The 19,108-nt window shown below is 36.6% G+C and overlaps 1 protein-coding gene across 5 annotated transcripts in view; it reads right to left on the bottom strand.

Annotated features, from left to right (window-relative positions):
* Window positions 1-3,284: 3,284 nt before the first annotated feature.
* Window positions 3,285-19,108, bottom strand: part of TFPI (tissue factor pathway inhibitor) — a 74,587-nt gene continuing 58,763 nt past the window's right edge. For 4 of the 5 annotated variants that reach the window (XM_060177604.1, XM_060177602.1, XM_016191046.2 and 1 more), the window contains 2 exons: window positions 4,215-4,394; window positions 3,285-3,569 (listed from right to left, as the gene is read on the bottom strand). In XM_060177604.1, coding sequence (XP_060033587.1) covers window positions 3,478-3,569; window positions 4,215-4,394 — 272 coding nt within the window. In that variant the 3' untranslated portion in view covers window positions 3,285-3,477. Of the gene's footprint in view, window positions 3,570-4,214; window positions 4,395-13,849; window positions 18,781-19,108 lie in introns of those variants that run through there. The other variant, XM_060177605.1, reaches the window with a different exon arrangement.

The raw sequence follows: 19,108 nt of genomic DNA, 5'->3' as shown, positions 1-19,108 counted from the left end.
TTCCCCCAGTCCTGGAACCCTTGGATAGGGCCCACTTTCCCATATGCGTCTCCCAATCCATACCAAATAATATTTCATCCACCGATCACAACCTAACCAACATAACGATTGCCACCTCAACATGCTTCACCTCAGACTGTGTCCAGAGACTTCACGTGTGGAATGACAACCCTTCAGCTTCATTACTCGGGTGAGACCTTTCCTTTTATAGTACACTCTAATTTCATCTCAGGTGGTTCACTTTCTAACAAAGTCCCATAACCTAGATATACACCAGTTTCTGTGAGAGAGAGCTTATGTGCACACGTATCCATAAACTACTGCAAAATATATACCTGAAAGCAGAAGTACACTAGAGTTTGCAGTGAGTACCTCCCTAACACTTCCTCTCCACTATTCCAAGCTTGGGGTCCATGATTGCTCAACAACTTGTTTGGCTTCGTATGTTAACTCTCTTTTCAATCACCAGGTTCCAGATGCCACCAGGATGCTGGCCAGGCTTCCCTGGACTGAAGACCCCACCAATATGTCCTGGAGTTCAGCTTCCCCAGAGACCCACCCTACTAGGGAAAGAGAGAGGCAGACTGGGAGTATGGACCGACCAGTCAACGCCCATATTCAGCGGGGAAGCAATTACAGAAGCCAGGCCTTCCACCTTCTGCATCCCACAATGACCCTGGGTCCATGCTCCCAGAGGGATAGAGAATGGGAAAGCTATCAGGAAAGGGGGTGGGATATGGAGATTGGGTGGTGGGAATTGTGTGGAGTTGTACCCCTCCTACCCTATGGTTTTGTTCATTAATCCTTTCTTAAATAAAATTAAAAAAAAATTTGTGTTAACTGAAAAACATAAACCTATTTTAGAAGTATTATAAAACGGAGTGAATACGGCAGCCATATTTTGTTATTCAGGATACTTAATTTTTTTTGTATTGCAAAAAATAAAAATCATCGTTATTCATTTTTAACATGACCTATTATATGAGAATACACATCTATAAGCTTATGTATATGCCATGTCATTATATATAACATCCACAGATACATTTGAGGTTGTAAAACAAATTAATGTAATATCAACAGAGGCCTTCCTGTTTAAAACACAGTAAAAACAATAGTCACATGCACAAAACACTGAAAACCACCTAGTGTTTTCTCTGGATTAATGAGTCCATAAGTGGTCATTGGAGAAAACTTTGATCTTTGAGCTCTTTATAAGTCCTTGGTGGTAACTTAACACTTGACTAAGAAAGCTATTGCTATCCATGTATCGATTACAATAGATCGTATTTCACAAGGGACTTACTTTCTGAAAGTCTTAAATTCTGTAACAGTGCCTCAGATTAAAGTAGTTATGTTCTGAATATTTTAAATTGAGATACAGGAAAAAGTAAAGGAACAAATAGACACCATTTGTAGCGATGTAATTTTTATGTCGCACAATGAGAATGTCCCTGTGTGTTAGATGTCTCATATTCTGCCTCAAAATTTGATTTTAGTTCCTATCAGTTGAACCCTAATTTCAAATAAACTGGGAAGGATGAGTTTTTTAAAATAGGAAATCAGATAAATAATTTGAATAATTAAAGATATATCCAGTGAACAGTGAATACCCTTTTTAACTACTATTATCAGGAAGGAGAGTGGTGTAATACAGCTCTGTAATAATTAAATGATCTAAATGTAATCTAAATTACCTGAATGAGGTGGGGATTATAGCAACTAGTGAGTCCTTGAAGGAGTTTGAATGTAAAAATATAATAATTAATCCTTAAAAATTAAAGCATTGTAAATATAAAGAATGAAGTGGAAGTAAAAATAAAAGAACTAGGAGTTGGATAAACATTATATAGAAAACAACAGTATTTAATAAGACTGATTAGATGTTATATATAAGGAAAAATTAACTAAAACTTGGGCTCAAATTTCAAGTCTGAGGACCAGGCAACTTTATAATAATATTGCTATCAGTAGAGAAATCATTAGATGAGGTCAACAAAGTAGTTTCTTGTGACCAATTCAAACTGAACTATGAAATTCAAGGTAAACACTGTAGACTGAAGTATTGAGATAGAAAATGAGATACCGCCCTGCACATGATTTGTCAGAGAAGGAAAGGTTTAGAGGTGCATAATATGAATAGAAAAATGTTAATTAAACCTCTCACAGTGAATAGTAGATGGATTTTCTAGTAGGATCTTCCTTGCAGAAAACTCTCTTCTTCCTCAACAGAAATAACATGCTCTTTCTTTTAGTACATCAATAACCAGGTGTATTGCATCCAAAGCAAAGGATAAATGTATAGCTTCAGAAATTTTAAATATTCTTACAATGTTGGGTGAGGTAAAATTTCTCAAATAATAAAAAATAGGAAATTCCATAAACATAATTTCTTTTTCATTTCTACTAAAAACTTTCTTTCCCCAACAGTTTCTTTCTATCATTATCTGTATTGAACACATAGTCACTCACAAATTGGGCCATTAGCTAGGAAAAAGCTAAATCTGTCAAAATTAGGTCAGCATGAGAGAGAGAGAGAGACAGAGAGGACTTCTGTTCAAATATAATTTGATTCAAAATTAAGTTACTAGTGTAAGAGGAGAAAAAGTCTAGGGAGGAAAAATGTGATGAACTTCCATGAGTGCTCACTCTTTACAAATGCACAATTCGTTGAGTAATCTTTATCAGCAAGTGTATGTCACCATGCTCCACGTAAAAGCCTCAAAGTGCTTGATCTTCTGTAACTGTATTTCTTAAACTGTGCATATATGTGCATCATCCCAACAAATATGTAACTGCATGATGACATCAAGATGGAAAAGGCTGGCTGATATTATGTATCCAATAGCATAAATACATATATTAAAAGCAAACAGAGCACCAGAAAGATAGCTGACTGGATAGTATATTTGCTTAGTCACGCGCCGGATGCAAGTTCCAGCAATCATCACACTGGAGGAAGTTTCTGTGCTGTGGTATCTTCTCCTCTCTTCCTTTATCTGCTTCTAAATGTTTCTCTTTCTGAAAATGTTAGTTCAGAGCAATGAAGTCCTAGTGACCAAGTAAAAAGAGAGCAGAAACAAATGGAGATGGTAAGTTTAGACTTGATTAGTTAGTTAATAAGTGACGACCCTTGGGTGGGTGATTTGACTAGGCCAGAGAAAAAGGAACTTTAACACAAGCGTATTAATAAAGGTGATATAAGTACAGAGAATTCATCAAAGTAGTTTTTAAAATTTTAAGGAAACAAAGATAATAGTAAAAAGCTCATCCAAATTACTGAGTCCAATTATTATAAAATATAACATTTATGTATTTTTTATTGATTTAATAATGATCAACAAGACCATAGATAAGAGGGGTACAATTCCACACAATTCCCACCACCAGCATTCTGCATCCCATCACCTCCATTGGAAGCTTTCCTGTTCTTTATCCTTCTGGAACTATGTATTGTAACAAAGTTATGTATTGTAACTAATTTTTTTCATATAGTATTGTCACTGTCTGCTTCTTTCTTTTTCTTTTGGTTTTAATTAGTCCCTCTTTTGATATTCTTTCAAAGAAACCTATAAAAGGAAAAGAAAAAATCATGCATGATAAAAAGCACAATAAGGCATTTTATATTAAGTTTTCTGAAGTCATCTAATGTTTAAACTTGTAATTAGTTTAGAAGCTTTTGTCTTTATTTTTCCATAAAACAACCTTTTTCTAAGTTATCTTGCATATGTGAACTAGTAAAAATACACAAACATGCTCTTAGTTTTTATTATTCATTCTCCGCTAAAATTCATAATGATTTTTATTATAAGTTAACATGTTACTGCCCATGGTTAGTGAAAGTACTTATTTTCCCTATATATTAGTTTATGTTATTAAATTATCTTTATATTCATAAGGAGATAAATACATTAGAAGTATGTGCACTACATAAAACTTGGCAACCTTTTAGCATACTCTTTTTAATTGAAAGTATTATATGTAAATGATAAAAATAAAATGTCTTATTTGTCTAAAATTAAATCCTTTTCTATGGAGTCATTAAGAAGAATCCCAGTTAACAATATAAGCAATACTGTCTAACTGGAGTTGAAAAGGGGGCATATATAAACATCATGTCACGTTTCTTATAAAAATAAAACTGACTTCACATTTGTATGGATTAAAATTCACTTGTCATCATGATTCGAAGTGTGGGGCGTATTGTTTTCTACCTTTATCACAAGCCTGAAGACATGCTTTTTTAGAAGTAAAGTTGTTTTCATTCCCCCCACATCCACTGTACTGAAACGAGCTGCATTTTCTGGCTGTTCCATTGTAGTAATATCTTAGAATATTGGCTTGGCACAGTCCTCTGTCTGCTGGGGTCAGACACCAGGAGGGACCGCGATATCCTAAGAATATTAAGAGAACATGGTATGTCACTGATGAGAATCGAAGACATTCATCTTACTCACCGCTCATAAATTAGTTATGTGACACGTTTATATGAAACAGTAACCCAAAGGAATCAAAAGAGTAATTGCTATAATGAATATATTTTAATTCCAGAAAAATGCTTAACCAGTCCTCAAGTGTTTACTATGCCAATGTAAGTTCCAGTGTCGCTAAAGGGAAGTGCTATTATTTATTATCATGTTCAACTACTATATTCGTATAAAAACATAATCCAACAACTATCTTCTGAAAATGTTCGACCCATACACATTTAATTAATTAATGTATTGTCACTATGGTTATTGCTGGGAATTAGTGCCTGAATGACTTTACCATTCCTGGATGTCATATATATATATATGTTGGGTAGTATGCCAGCTCCCCCTGGCTTCTGCTTAACCAAGCACCGGTATGCCTGTATAGGGATTGGTTTGATCCCATTCAAAGTGGTCTATCTACATGGTTTGATCCCATTCAAAGCGGTCTATTTACATAAATCACTTTTACATTTACATAAAGCACCACACTCCCTCCAGGGCATTAATGGTTCAGCGGTAGAATTCTCGCCTGCTCCGCCCCCTCTCCTTGTCACACCCTGATTTTCACCAGTCACTTTTCTCTCCACCCTCTGTATGTCACATCTTGTTTACACCCTACTTGGAAAGTATGTAAGGACAACATTGTTCGTTTTAGTTAGTTGGTAGTTGTGTTAGTTTTAGTCTAGCTTGGTATAGATTGTGCTGCGTCCTGCATGAATAAAGAGATACTGCGTACAGCTCAATCATGAGTCCCTGGTCATCTGTTACCCGCCCATGAAGCCAGCCCGTCGAAAACAACGTATATGTATATGTATATGTATATGTATATGTATATGTATATGTATATGTATATGTATATGTATATGTATATGTATATGTATATGTATATGTATATGTATATGTATATGTATATGTATATGTATATGTATATGTATATATATATGATAGAAAGGGAGGGAGAGAGAGGAGAGATACCTACAGCATTGTTCCACCACTTGTGAAGCTTGCCACCTGCAGGTGCAGATGGGGCTTGATGCTTAGCAATGTGTGCAATCTACCACATAAACCACCACATCAACCCTTCTAGTATATGTTAAAATGTATCAGTGTTTACCAATCATTTGTTCTTTAATTTGGAGAATAAAGTAATTCTGATGAGCAATGCTTCTTCTATCCTTGTTTTTTCTCTCTCTGTCTCTCTCTTCTGCTGAGGTTTTATAAATCCAGGCCCAAAACTTTTGGATGGAAAGTAAAATACAGAGACTGAGAGACATCATCAGGGCAGACATCAGTACAGTGAAGCTGCCTCCAGTGTGGTAGGTCTAGGCTTAAACCTAGGTCTTGTGTATGGCAAAACCTTCACTTTCACAGCTGAGATATACCAAGCAAAATCCTTATTCATTGCACATGACACAAAAACTGAAGTTAAATTTTTTCTCCTCTTGACTACACAAGTTTCAAATGATGTGACAGAATCACAATTCAAAACATTTAAAAGAGCTAGTCTGACTCAGGAATAAAATTTTCTTGTGAATTGAAACAGTTCTAAATGAGCTGAATGATTTTGTAAAAGAACTATTCATATTACCAAGTTCAGGAAGCTAAAACATTTACAGGTTTAATCAAGCAGATAGGCGCGTTTTAATTTTTTAAAATCAGAAGAAAAAATTAAACCTGAGATAATACCGGGGACACTCATTTTCATAAGGCAAAGCAGAGAAAAAGATTCAGCCCAAGGGTAGCTTTCTAGGTCCCTCTGCAAAATTTTGTTAGTAAGAGAAAGATGGTATGCTTTAGTACCAAAGCTACACTTCTTGATATTAGATACTTCAGGCGTATTGTTGGACAATGAATAATCAGTATGAGAAAACTTTAGTGACTGTCAAATGATGAGACGTGGTCAAACAAATGCAAACAGAGGACTTGCTAAATGGTCAGCACTGGCAGAAAATAGATCTTTGAGAAATCCAAGAGCTTGTGAAGATGGTGCAGAAAGCAAGATGCAGTCTGATGGCACGCCATGCACCAGCTGAACAGACTGTAAAAGAAGAGAAATAAAATGAAGTTGTTAGAGGAAAAAAAATAATAAAGAGATGAAGTTGCTATACATATCTTTATTACCTCTTGCTTTCTGGATTTTCATGCAAATGTTATAGTGCCTTGCCTAACGATCATGGCTTGTAAGATAGAAAAATTTGAGAGCAGGGAGTCGGGCTGTAGCGCAGTGGGTTAAACGCAGGTGGCGCAAAGCGCAAGGACCAGCATAAAGATCCGGTTTGGGCCCGGCTCTCCACCTGCAGGGGAGTCGCTTCACAGGCGACATCTTCACAGGTGTCTATCTTTCTCTTCCCCTCTCTGTCTTCCCCTCCTCTCTCCATTTCTCTCTGTCCTAACAATGACGACAACAATAATAATAACTACAACAATAAAACAACAAGGAAAACAAAAGTAATCAATAAATAAATATTAAAAAAAAATCTAGAGCAAACATGGATTCTGCTATGGGAAGAATGTAATAAAAATAAGATTTATAACTTGATACTTTATATCAAAATTCAATAAACTATAATTCCAAGTGATGTTTTATTTATATTTTTATTAGGTGTATGTACATTGATTTTAAAATTAACTATTATGCTCTTTAAAACAAAAAAAAGTTGACAACAAAAATGATGTCATCTTTTCCTTAATTTTTTTTTGGTAGTTGTAGTGCAGCAGTGCTTGCATGCTTGTTGCCTTCACAAAGTAAAATTAAAAATTTGGTTAGACTGTATGTTTAATGTATAGGAAAACTTGAAATCTGACACCAACAATGGGATCTGTAAAAGAAATTTCTTCCATTCTAAGAAAGATATACTATAATTGAGCCTACACTAAGAAGGGTACATATTTTTATAGTCTCTTAAATTTTAAAGTTAATCACTGAAGACATTGCTTTATATAGTTAACATTTTGAAAGTTTTTAATTAACTAATAGATCAGTTGGGGAGATTTTATGTCAAAACTCCAAAACATGAATCACACCTAAAAAAAATGAATTATACCTGATATACAAACTAGCCCATTCCTCACTCAGACTCAAACAAGGAAGACTGTCACTGAGTTGCTCTTAGTATAAACGATAGAATTAAAATGATGAGGTGGGTGGCTTAGGAAGGACAATTTATCTCCAAGTTCATTTCAATCCTAGTTTATCATCTAGTTTAATCTCCAATGACAAAGAAATTGAAAAATTTTGTATCCCATGAGGAGGTAAGCTTGACTTTAGTTAGCATATCTAGTCTAGATTAGAAAAAACAAAAAAAAGGAACTCACCTATTCATAATCCAGATTTTGATATCTACAATAAAAGAAAATACAAAGGCTCTGAGGTTGTTACACAATGTGATTTGGGGCTAGATTTTTAATTATCTAGAGAAATTTAAGATAAAACAAAAAGACACTAACCTGACTTTACTTCACTTTCCAAAGGAACTTTAGTAGCCAACTGTGTTCTGTCTTGATCTTGCCATAAATAACAAGTTGGATAGCTTCCATTTATAGGGTCTGAGATGGATTTCAGAATTCAGGATCCGTTTATTTTCTGCCAGAAGCTGCCATGGCTTAACTTAGACTGACTGCTAAGGTATAACGCGGAGCTTTGAAGTCAGCTATATGTATGTGTAACATGGTTTGTGTAAACTTTCCTTGAAACTTAAACAGTAAACTTGAAATTTACTGGTTACTTTCTTAATGTTCTCATTTTATATGCCTACTTACTTTCATATTACCATCTGATTTAGGTTTTATGAACTTTCTTATGCATATCTTTTAAAATTTAAAATATATTTAAAATATACCCACTGAGACCTACTGAGCCTCAATACTGAAACAGGGAGTTTGGAGCCTTAAACACAAAAGTCATTTGAGGTGACCACTATGCTATCTCCTCCACAGAAAGCATATCCTTCCATTGAATAACAATTTATTTTTTCTCATAATTTTGTAGAGAAGAAAAATATAGACACTTTCATTTCTAATTACAAGTAATCATTGTCAATATTGAAATCATTCAAGGAATACTGCAAATATAAAGTAAAAGTGCTTCATAATTTAGTCCTTGTCCTTTAATCATTACTGTTTGGTATATCTCTCTCTCCCCCACCATTTGCATTTGCAGATATACATTAGTATATTTTTCTGTGTGCTATTAGTTACTTGGTAATATTTTATAGATACATTTCCATGTTATTCCTATTTCCCGCATTCTTTTCATATATGCTAGGTGCTTTAATGTTAAGTTACATTAAGTGAATAGCTTCTGGGTATTTTAAAACTTATTTCTAGACAATGGATCATAAAATCATTGTGTACTTCTTTAAATATTTCTAGCAGAGATCTTTCTTCCCCCCCCCCTTTTTTCTTTCTCTCTCTTTCTTTAATTATGACAGAGGTTATTGCAGGAGCTTGGTGCCACTGCCACTGCCACTCCCCTTTATTTGATATAACAGAGAGAAACTGAGAGGGGAGAGGAAGATAGAGAGGGAGAGAGAGAGAGAGGAGAGCTGTATGTAGTACTTGCTTCACCCCTCATGAAGCTTCCTTCCTGTAGGTGGGATGTGAGGGTTCAGACCCAGGTCCATGTATACGGTAATGAGTGCGTTTACCCAGGTACACCACCACCTGGCCCGATAGAAGAGATACTGCTAAATTTAGAACTGTGTGGGTACAGGAGACAACACGATGGTTATGTGAAAATACTTTCATGAGTGAGGTTGCATAGTCCCGGGTTCAATCTTTAGCACTACCAGAAGCATTTGGAAAATTCTGTTGAATAAAATATAATCAGTTTTTAGTAGACACAGGACAGTAGAAGTAAAAGTGACAAAAATTAGAATTCTCCTAACTTATTGGTCGTACATGCAACCCCCAAACAATCTGAATAAAAAAGTGGTTGGAGAGTGCAGTGGATACAAAGCAGGAAATATAGATATAACCCAAATTAAGTAGATCCTTATTATATTTGAGTTTTATATTTGGAGTGTATAATTTAGGTATTAATAAATCACTGAAAATACTCAGGATGAGAAAGACAAGCTATGATGTTTCTTAATGCATAAATGAAAGTTAGCCAGGTTTGTGCAGACTGAATTCCCCACCATGAGACTTGCCACAAAACATAATTTAAGACTGACCTTAATTCTACAATTTATAGAAAAGTATTAAAACTGAGTCTTTGTGGGTATGGGAGAGGCCCAGAGGAAAGATGATTTAGTATTTAAATACTGGTTTCCCAGAAGAAAGAATGTTTTCTGTTGTATAGTGAAATATATTTTACAGTATGAAATAAAGTCACAATAGTTATACGTTTTGCAATATTATCCTGGCTTTCTTTCATGGAGACTTTAGAGAGAAAAATTCCTGAATAACAATGAATTAACCATATCCATAGACTAGCCATCATCAAGAAAAACAGTCCAAGTTGGAAGACAGAAGTTAGAGTCCAATTTTTAAGAAGGCGGACAACTTTAATTTTATTTTTCACCAGAAATTTAGTATCATAACTGTCCTTTAATACTTGAAAACAGCTTACTTTTCATAAATAACATAAGCATGGAGGCACTGAAGCAATGTAGGCATCTGCCCCCTCTCCCAAGTTCACAAGCATGCCTACAAATAGCAAAATTACCTTCTTTTTCTTATCTTCAGACTCCCAGTCCCCATGATAATTACCATCATAAGGGAGACACTCAATATTTGTGAAAGTGGACTGACATTATGGATTCTAATAGCAAATATGTATCTCAGGTCATAAGATAAAGTTGGAAATAGACTTGCAAAAACTTTGATCAGAAATAAATAAGATGGAAATACACAAAACAGGTATTGCTATTTTATAATTATATTTGAGTTTTATGAGTGCTTTATATTGTTTCAAAAAATCACAGTACCAACTATATTATATAAATACATTTCAGTGGTTATAGACTTTAGTTGTGATTAAATTATCATTCATAAAATGCACACAAATACTATCCAATAATTTTTCCCTTCAACATACATCAGTTGAAACTAAGTAGTGGTCATCATCATCAAAAACTTCAGATATTAATATCTGTAAGCATGATATACTGAACACTGCTGAACATTCCATATGTTACTATAATTTTTTAATATTTTAATTTATTTGTTATTGGATAGAAAGAGAAATTGAGAGTGGAGGGGGATTATAGGGAGACAGAGAGACACCTGCAGCCCTGCTTCATCACTCATGAAGCTTTCCCCCTGCAGCTGGGGACCAGGGGCTTGAACCTGGGTCCTTGTGCACTGTAATGCGTGTGCTAACCCAGGTGCACCACCGCCTGGCCCCTTCTTTATAAACATTTTATGACCTATTATTCTAAACATAACAAATGAGGAACCAGAGGACAACTGAATAATAGCCAAATGGGAATTTAAACTCACATCTTTCTGACATTAAAGCCAATATTCTTACCCACTATGATATGTCATCTAAAACTAACAAGAAAATTTTAAAAAGTACTGAGAAGGATAATTATCAGATAAGGCTGCTGCATTTTTTGCTTATTCCTACTCCTCAAATCTATCTCCTTTGATGTTCAATATGAGGCTACAGTAGACTCTACTTAATCAAATTAGAAGTCTGAGCAGGATAAAAGTAATCCATCAAAAGCAGAGTATCAACAAAGAGGCTGGAAACAAAGTCTTGGGCAAAACAGTAGAAATAGAATTTAGAAGTACACTAGAGTTTGCAGTGAGTATCCCCCTAACACTTCCTCTCCACTATTCGAAGCTTTGGGTCCATGATTGCTCAACAACTTGTTTGGCTTTGTATGTTAACTCTCTTTTCAGTCACCAGGTTCCAGATGTCATCAGGATGCCGGCCAGGCTTCCCTGGACTGAAGACCCCACCAATATGTCCTGGAGCTCCATTTCCCCAGAGACCCACCCTACTAGGAAAAGAGAGAGGCAGACTGGGAGTATGGACCAGTCAACGCCCATGTTCAGCGGGGAAGCAATTACAGAAGCCAGACCTTCTACCTTCTGCAACCCACAATGACCCTGGGTCCATGGTCCCAGAAGGATAGAGAATGGGAAAGCTACTGGGGAGGGGATGGGATATGGAGAATGGGTGGTGGGAATTGTGTGGAGTTGTACCCCTCCTACCCTATGGTTTTGTTAATTAATACTTTCTTAAATAAAAAATAAATAAATAAAAAAGAATTTAGAGAACTCAAGTCTTTGAAAGTAACACTTATTACAGTGTCTGGCTTTATTGATTGTAGAGATAACAGGCCCAAAGTTCCAGAGTTTTCTGCACTTTTGATATTTGTACTAATCGCCTAATAACATTAGATGGTCAGGGCCAGGTGGTGGTGCACCTGGCTAACCCCTCATATTACAATGCTCAAGGACCTAGGTTCAAGCCCCTGGATCCCACCTTCAGGGGGAAAGCTTCACAAGTGGGGAAGCAGGGCTGCAACTGTCTCTGTCTCTCTCCCTATCCATCTCCCTCTCCCTTTCAATTTCTCTCTGTTTCTATCCAATAATAAATGTATCAGAATATTGCAAAAAAAGATGTGATGGTCACCTTGAAACCTATTTTTAGTATGTCTCCAGAAAAGATAAATTAAGATTTTCCTAACCAGTATACATATCATTGTCTCTCAAATTTATTCTTAGAAAGATTGTCAGATTTACTCTTTTTTTAAAAAACTTAAAATTCTTATTTATTCATTTTCCCTTTTTGTTGCATTCATTGTTTTATTATTGTGGTTATTTTTTTGTTATTGATGTCTTTGTTGTTGGATAGGACAGAGAGAAGTGGAGAGAGGAGGGGGACACAGACAGACACCTGCAGACCTGCTTCACCACTTGTGAAGTGACTCCTCTGCAGGTGGGGAGCCAGAGGCTTGAACCGGGATCCTTACGCAGGTCCTTGTGCTTTGTGCCACGTGCGCTTAACCACTGTGCTACCACCCGACTCCCGTCAGATTTACTCTTAAGAAGATAGTCTATCACTCAAGTAATGCAAAGGCACATAGAGAATTACACACCGTATAGAGCAGCACCGGAGTCTCTAACCCAGTGGTGCCTTATTAATACTTTTCTTATAGCAGCCAATATCAGATTCATATTAAAATTGGAATTTATCACTTCTAGCAAAACTATGCCATGAAATCACTGTCTTATTCACTTCAGAATAAATTTGGGTTATTGTTGAATGATGGTAAAATCATATACATTTATCCCTACTATTTTACTTAACTCTTAAAAAAGGAATGTCATTGAGAAATATCTGGGTAACAAATGAGAAGGCAGCCTTTTTAAAAAAAAAAGGCATTTCTATATTATTCAAATTTGAGAAACACTTCTCAGAAGGACTCATGACTGGAGCAATAAAGTTATCTTTGTTAAAAACCAGATCTGATTCAGGAAGAAAAGGATTAGCAATGTAGCCAGTGGCGGCAAAAGTGACGACTGTACTTGAGAAGCGGCAGCCTTGGCAGAGAGAAGTGATACATTTCTGCTCCTTACAAGTGATACTCTTACCAGGAAGTACAAGGGCGGATGGACATTTTCCAGGACTTGTTATCTATTTCTGGAAAACCTGCTCGTCAAATAAGTCAGTGCAAAATGCACCAGTTTCACTCTGTGGCGTATTTAGATCATGGAAGAAGTTTCTGCTCTTCTTTACCCTAGAACATGTTATGAGAAATAGGATTCCTCTTTGGGATTATGAACACATATTTAAGCTGCATTTCTGAATTATCTAGAATGCTTGTGATTTACTGGTACACAGTTAAATGTGTAGCTATTGAATTGATGGGGGATGTATTGTCTCCCCCCAAATTTCCATAGTTGGTGATATTCCCTACATGTGAATAATATCATAAATAGAGAGTAAAAAGGTCATATGATGCTCCTGGAAATTTAGGAATTGATTGTACACCTGATAAGGTTTCATTGTGAGGCTACTTGAGAGAATAATAGCTCATCCAAAAGGCCAAAAATAAAAACAATTTTTTAAGTAATTATGTGCTATTTCCTCTAGCTCTCTCTCTCTCTCTCTCTCTCTTTCTATCTCTCTCTCTCTCTCTCTCTCTCTCTCTCTGTGTGTGTGTGTGTGTGTGTGTGTGTGTTAAATATAGTCATGAGATCACATTTTAACAATAATCATGGATGAAAGGTTTAAAGTGCTGAGGTGCCTTCAGAATAGCACTCAACTATTTTCTCTTGATCTGGAGGCTTCTAGGAAGTAATAAAGAACTGGTTCAGCTTCACATGTTCCTTTTCTTGGTCAATTAAAAATCAGAAAGATTTGGCAATAGAATTTGGAATCCTAACTAAAGATATGGCTTCCTAGAAAATCATCTTTCTTTCTTTCTTTCTTTCTTTCTTTCTTTCTTTCTTTCTTTCTTTCTACCAGAGCACTGTTCAGCTCTAGCTTATGGTAGTATGGGATTGAACCTGGGACCTTGGAGCCTCAGGCATAAGAATCAATTACATAACCATTATGCTATCTACTCTCCACCCCAAAATCATAAAATTGATGTAAAGGAGACATTAAAAGGTGAGCGTAGACACAAAGGTGGTCATGAGTCATCAAAATGTTTGATAATTGGGTGTCTGGAATTGAACCAGTCCAGGGATTGTCGATTGTCGTATGCAAATATATATCTCACCCACAATACACCTCCAAGTAAGGATTATACTAGTACTGTCCTCATTTTATCATAGAAAAATAAACAGAGACTAAGAAGGAGAGAATCTGGGAGATCCTGGGGGCGTGGCCAAGGAGTCACTGGAGCAGACAGATGACTCTGGGACCAAGCCAAATAAAGCAAGAAAAGAAGAAAAATCACTGGAAAGCTCACTATATTACCACTAGGATTTCTGAAGAAACTCAGACATATAGACAACTAGTGTATGGCAAAGATGCCTAGACCACTCAATGGGGGAAAAAGATTTCCTTAACAAATCGTGCTGGGAAAACTCAGCAACCAGAGGGAGAAAAGTGAAACTAGGCCACCACTTAACAGCGTGTCCCCAAACCAGACCAAAATGGATTGAAGACCAAACTCTAAAACGCCAGTCTTTGTCTCACCTTGGGAACAACTTGAATGAATAGTGTTGGGTGGGATGAATCAGGAAGAGGGGGATAAATATTGGATGACCTCATTCATAGGTGGAACTTGGGAGACAGGGACAGAAAGGAAAAACATGAAGTAAAGTGTACCAAAGCAAAGGACTCTGGGCAGGGAGGAGAGAAAGGAGGGTGGTGTGTGTGTGTGTGGCCTGTGTGGTGTGTGTGTGTGTAGTATGTGTGGTGTGTGTGTGTGTGTTAGAATGTTTTGCAGATACCTATCACACTGAACTGAGAAATTGTAGGCACATGTCAACAAAAGTACTGTAAATCATTAACCCCCTAATAAAATAGAAAAAAAAAAAGAAGAAGTAGAAAATTTGCACAGCTAGTAAACAGACGAGCTGAAATTAGAGCCCAAGTGGGGTTCAGAATCCTCATCTACACCATCAGAGTGTCACAGAGCAGGAAGTCTAAAGGACTCAGTCACTAGCATCCTGAATTCTGAAGATGGTACACACAAGGCAGCACGCCTTTTGAGTGGCAAACACTTACTGAAACTTCCTAAGTATTCTCATAACTTAGTCAACCACACTCAAGTAACTTTATCTCACCCTATAAGGGACTGCACAGACAGTGCAGTTTAATTTTCTTTAAAGAGAAAGACTGTCTTTGAATTCACTTAAGTAGCCTACTAATGTGAAAATATGGAAAGAAAAGGTGAAAATTAATCTCATTCTGCTTAGTAAGCTTTTATATGTCTTGAGTCAAGATGGTTCGGTGAAAATATATTCATGCTAATTTACATTATTTTAGCTAAAAACAAAAATAAATTAAAAAAGTATCAACTCACTGTCACTAAAATTGAACAAACCTAATGAAAAGCAACAATAAATTATATTGAAAAATACTCCGAAAATAACACAAGCTAGCTATTTTTGAATACTTAACCACTGTTAATTAATGGAAGCCATTTGACTTATTTATCATTTTACTTCTTTAGAAATGTGATTAATATGGTGTGTGTGTGTGTCAATGTGACCTTGCATCTGTACAATTTCAGCACTCCCAGGTTGCTTTTCCATTTAAATAGAAAGAGAAAAACCAACACAGAGAGAGAGAGAGAGAGAGAGAGAGAGAGAGAACGAGAATACAGTACTGGTGTGTGTGTGTGTGTGTGTTCATTCCTGGGGATTAAATTCAGAGCCTCATTCATTATCTATCCCTTAACAGAAATGGGACTCATCTTAAATGGCTACTATTCTACTTGTGTTGTGGGCATGTGCATACACATGTATACTGAATCAAACTCTTAAAGGGTTTACAACTTTTCACATCAGGGAGGCGGTTCAGTGGTAGAACATATGCTTTGTGTGCAGAAGACATTAGATTCAACTCTGGATCCCAGATTGCACAGTGATGTTCTGTTGTTTCTGTCTCAACCTCACAAATCTGTGTATTTTTTAAAAATATATACTTATTAATGAAAGAGAGTGTGATGTGCGGAGGGAGTAGAGAGAAAACAAAGCATCACTTGGCTACATGCACTGTTGAGTATTGAACTCAGGACCTCATGCTTAAGAGTCCAAGACTTTTTCCATTGTACCACCTCCTAGACTGCAGTGCAAACACTGTTTGAGAGTCTAGGACTGGGGACATGTGGGTCGTGCAGCAGGTTAAACAGACAGCACTATGTGTGAGGGCCTGAGCAGTGCGCCGGGTCTGAGCCCTCACTCCTCACTTACAGGGAGGACGCTTCACAAGTGATGAAGCAGATCTGCAGTTGTCTCTTCCCCTCTCCTCCCCTCTCAATTTCTGTCTGTCTTATCTAAAAAAAGAAAAAAGAAAAAAAGAAATCTTAATAAATGGTAAAATGACTGCCAGGAGCTGTGGCTTCATAGTGCTGTTACTGAGCCCCAGGGATAACCCTGGATGCAGAGGGAGAGAGAGAGAGAAAGAGAAAGAGAGAGAGAGAGAAGAGGGACACAGACTGCCTAGGACTGGGGATATAGCATACAGTTATGGAAAATAACTTTCACACCTAAGGCTCTAAAGTCACAGGTTTAGACCCAGCACTACCATAAGCCAGAGCTCAGCAGTACTCTGGGAAATATAATAAAATAAAATAAAAGTCTAATACAGAGCAATAACTTTACACCTTTGCTAAATTTTCAACACAAGATTTTACAGAAGCATAGAGCTGTATGTTCCTATATTTGCTTGCTTCTATGAGAGAAAGAAGTGAGAGAGAAGTTACGTACTTCTCTGGTATCTGCACTCTGGGATAAGACACTGGCTCCTACACACTTCAGTACGATGATTCACCTGTTGAGTCACTCCCTAGACATTCTTGTTTTCATCTTTATTTTCAAATTATAGCAGAGCGTATTACTATAATTACACTTAGATTACCATTACTTTTACTGTGGAATATCAAAAGATATCTTTTTCCCTCCCCCCTTTCTCTTTACCTACCCACCTTTCTTCTTCCTTCCCCTTTTATTTCTCTTATTTTATTTTTTTTACCAGAGCACTTCTCAGTTCTAACTTTTGATGACAACTGGGTTGAACTTGGGACCTCCAGTGCCTTTGGCATAAACACTTGTGCAGTCTATCTCCGCTGGAGCCCTCAGGCACTATCTGCCTAGCCAGGAGGAGTTACCTGAAGGTCTCAGTCAACGCCTTGGTTGGAGTAAGAAAGGACTTAGCAGGGGGCCAGTTGGATGATGCAGGCAAAAAAAAAAAAAAAAAAAAAAAACCATGGAAGTCTCCGGAGATGTTGCAAGAGGAGTTTTTTCTACCTTTCTCATATTAAAACATCTTCCATACCAAGTTTTTAATGCCCATGTTCAGCGGGAAAGCAATTACAAAAGCCAGACCTTCCACCCTCTGCAACCCACAACGACCCTGGATCCATACTCCCAGAGAGCTAGAGAATGGGAAAGCTATCAGGGGAGGGGATGGGATGTGGAGATTGGGTTATGGGAATTGTGCGGAATTGTACCCCTCTTATTCTATGCTTTTGTTAATGTCTCCTTTGTTAAATAAAAAATAAAAAAAAATTCTTTTCTTTTTTGTTTCTTTCTTTTTTTTTTATTTGGTAAGACAGAGAAATAAAGAAGGAATGAGAGTTAGGGGGGGAGAGATACAGAGAGGCCCTTGCAACATTGCTTCACATCTCATGAAGCTCCCCCGCAGGTGGGGGCCAGGGGCTTGAAGTCAGCTCCTTGGACATGATCTCGTGTGCTCAACTAGACCACCACAGCCCACCGTTATATATTAAACTTCTTACAAAGTCATTGCAGTATTACATCATGCTGGAAATGGAAAGGTTCCAAAGCAAAAGAAAATGACATTATTGGGGCAGGGTGGTGGCACCAATGGCTAAGTGTATGCATTAGCATGCACAAGGACCTGGGTTCAAGCCCCCAGCCCTCACCTGCAGGGGAAGACCTTCACAAATAGTGAATCAATGCTACAGATGTCTTTCTGTCTCTCCCTTTCTATTTCCCCTGCCCTTTCAATTTCTGTCTGTTCCCTCAAATAAAATAAGTAAATAGAGCTTATGAACTTAAAATACACACACACACACACACACACACACACACACACACACACACACACACACACACACACACTGATACTTGATTATCCTAGGAAAAGAATCACATTATTTCTGGGAGGAATATAGATTTTATGGTCCTCTCAAAAACAAAGAAGACCATTTATCCCAATTTTAAATACAGTCACCATATAAAATTATCCATTAAGAAAGAATGAAAGAAAGAAAGAAAGGAAGAAAGAAAGAGAGAAATGGCCTTAAGGAGTGTTGGATACATTGTTAAGGGATCAAGCCCCAGCCTGAGAACAAACTAACTAACTAAATAATAAAATAAAATTTTTCTTTATCTTGTTCTATTTTTAAATCATGTTTTAAAACCTGCTGCTGTTTACTTTCTATAAATATTTGTGTAATATGACGTAAATTTACAAAAAAACTTGGGGCATAGGTAGTAGTTAAAAATCATTGACAATCTCACTATATATATATTTTTAATTCCTTCTTTCTACTTTGGTAGTGTTCTTGCCAAAAATATGACTTTTGTATCTTATAATAAAGTTCCGAGCACAATCACGCCTTAATATACATCTCTCCACTTGAGTGAGAAGTTATGTCACATCTCCGTCTGTGCTGGCTGAGTAGTCGAAACAAGAATACTGAAACATATTGAAATTCAATTTAATACATGTTTATTTGTGGATATATTGCATTACATGTATTTTTAAGCTCATTATGAAACTTGTCATTCTAAACTTTCACATCCTTCATAGCAGTAATGTTTTGCATGAACTACAACATGTGTCATTTAACTAAATAAAGCAAAGCGTAATTGAAAGACACAGGGCTGGAAGGACACAAAGAAACATATGCAATAAAATTACTTAATTTCCCAGGTAATAATTCAAACTACAAAGACAATTGTATTATATACGTTAGGATTTAAAATTTGGCTGAAAATCCCTTAATTCACTGTTCTGATTAGAG

This window comes from Erinaceus europaeus, chromosome 18, assembly GCF_950295315.1.
Source record: "Erinaceus europaeus chromosome 18, mEriEur2.1, whole genome shotgun sequence".
Classification (NCBI taxonomy): Eukaryota; Metazoa; Chordata; class Mammalia; order Eulipotyphla; family Erinaceidae; genus Erinaceus; species Erinaceus europaeus.
This window is presented reverse-complemented; position numbering and strand designations above follow the sequence as displayed.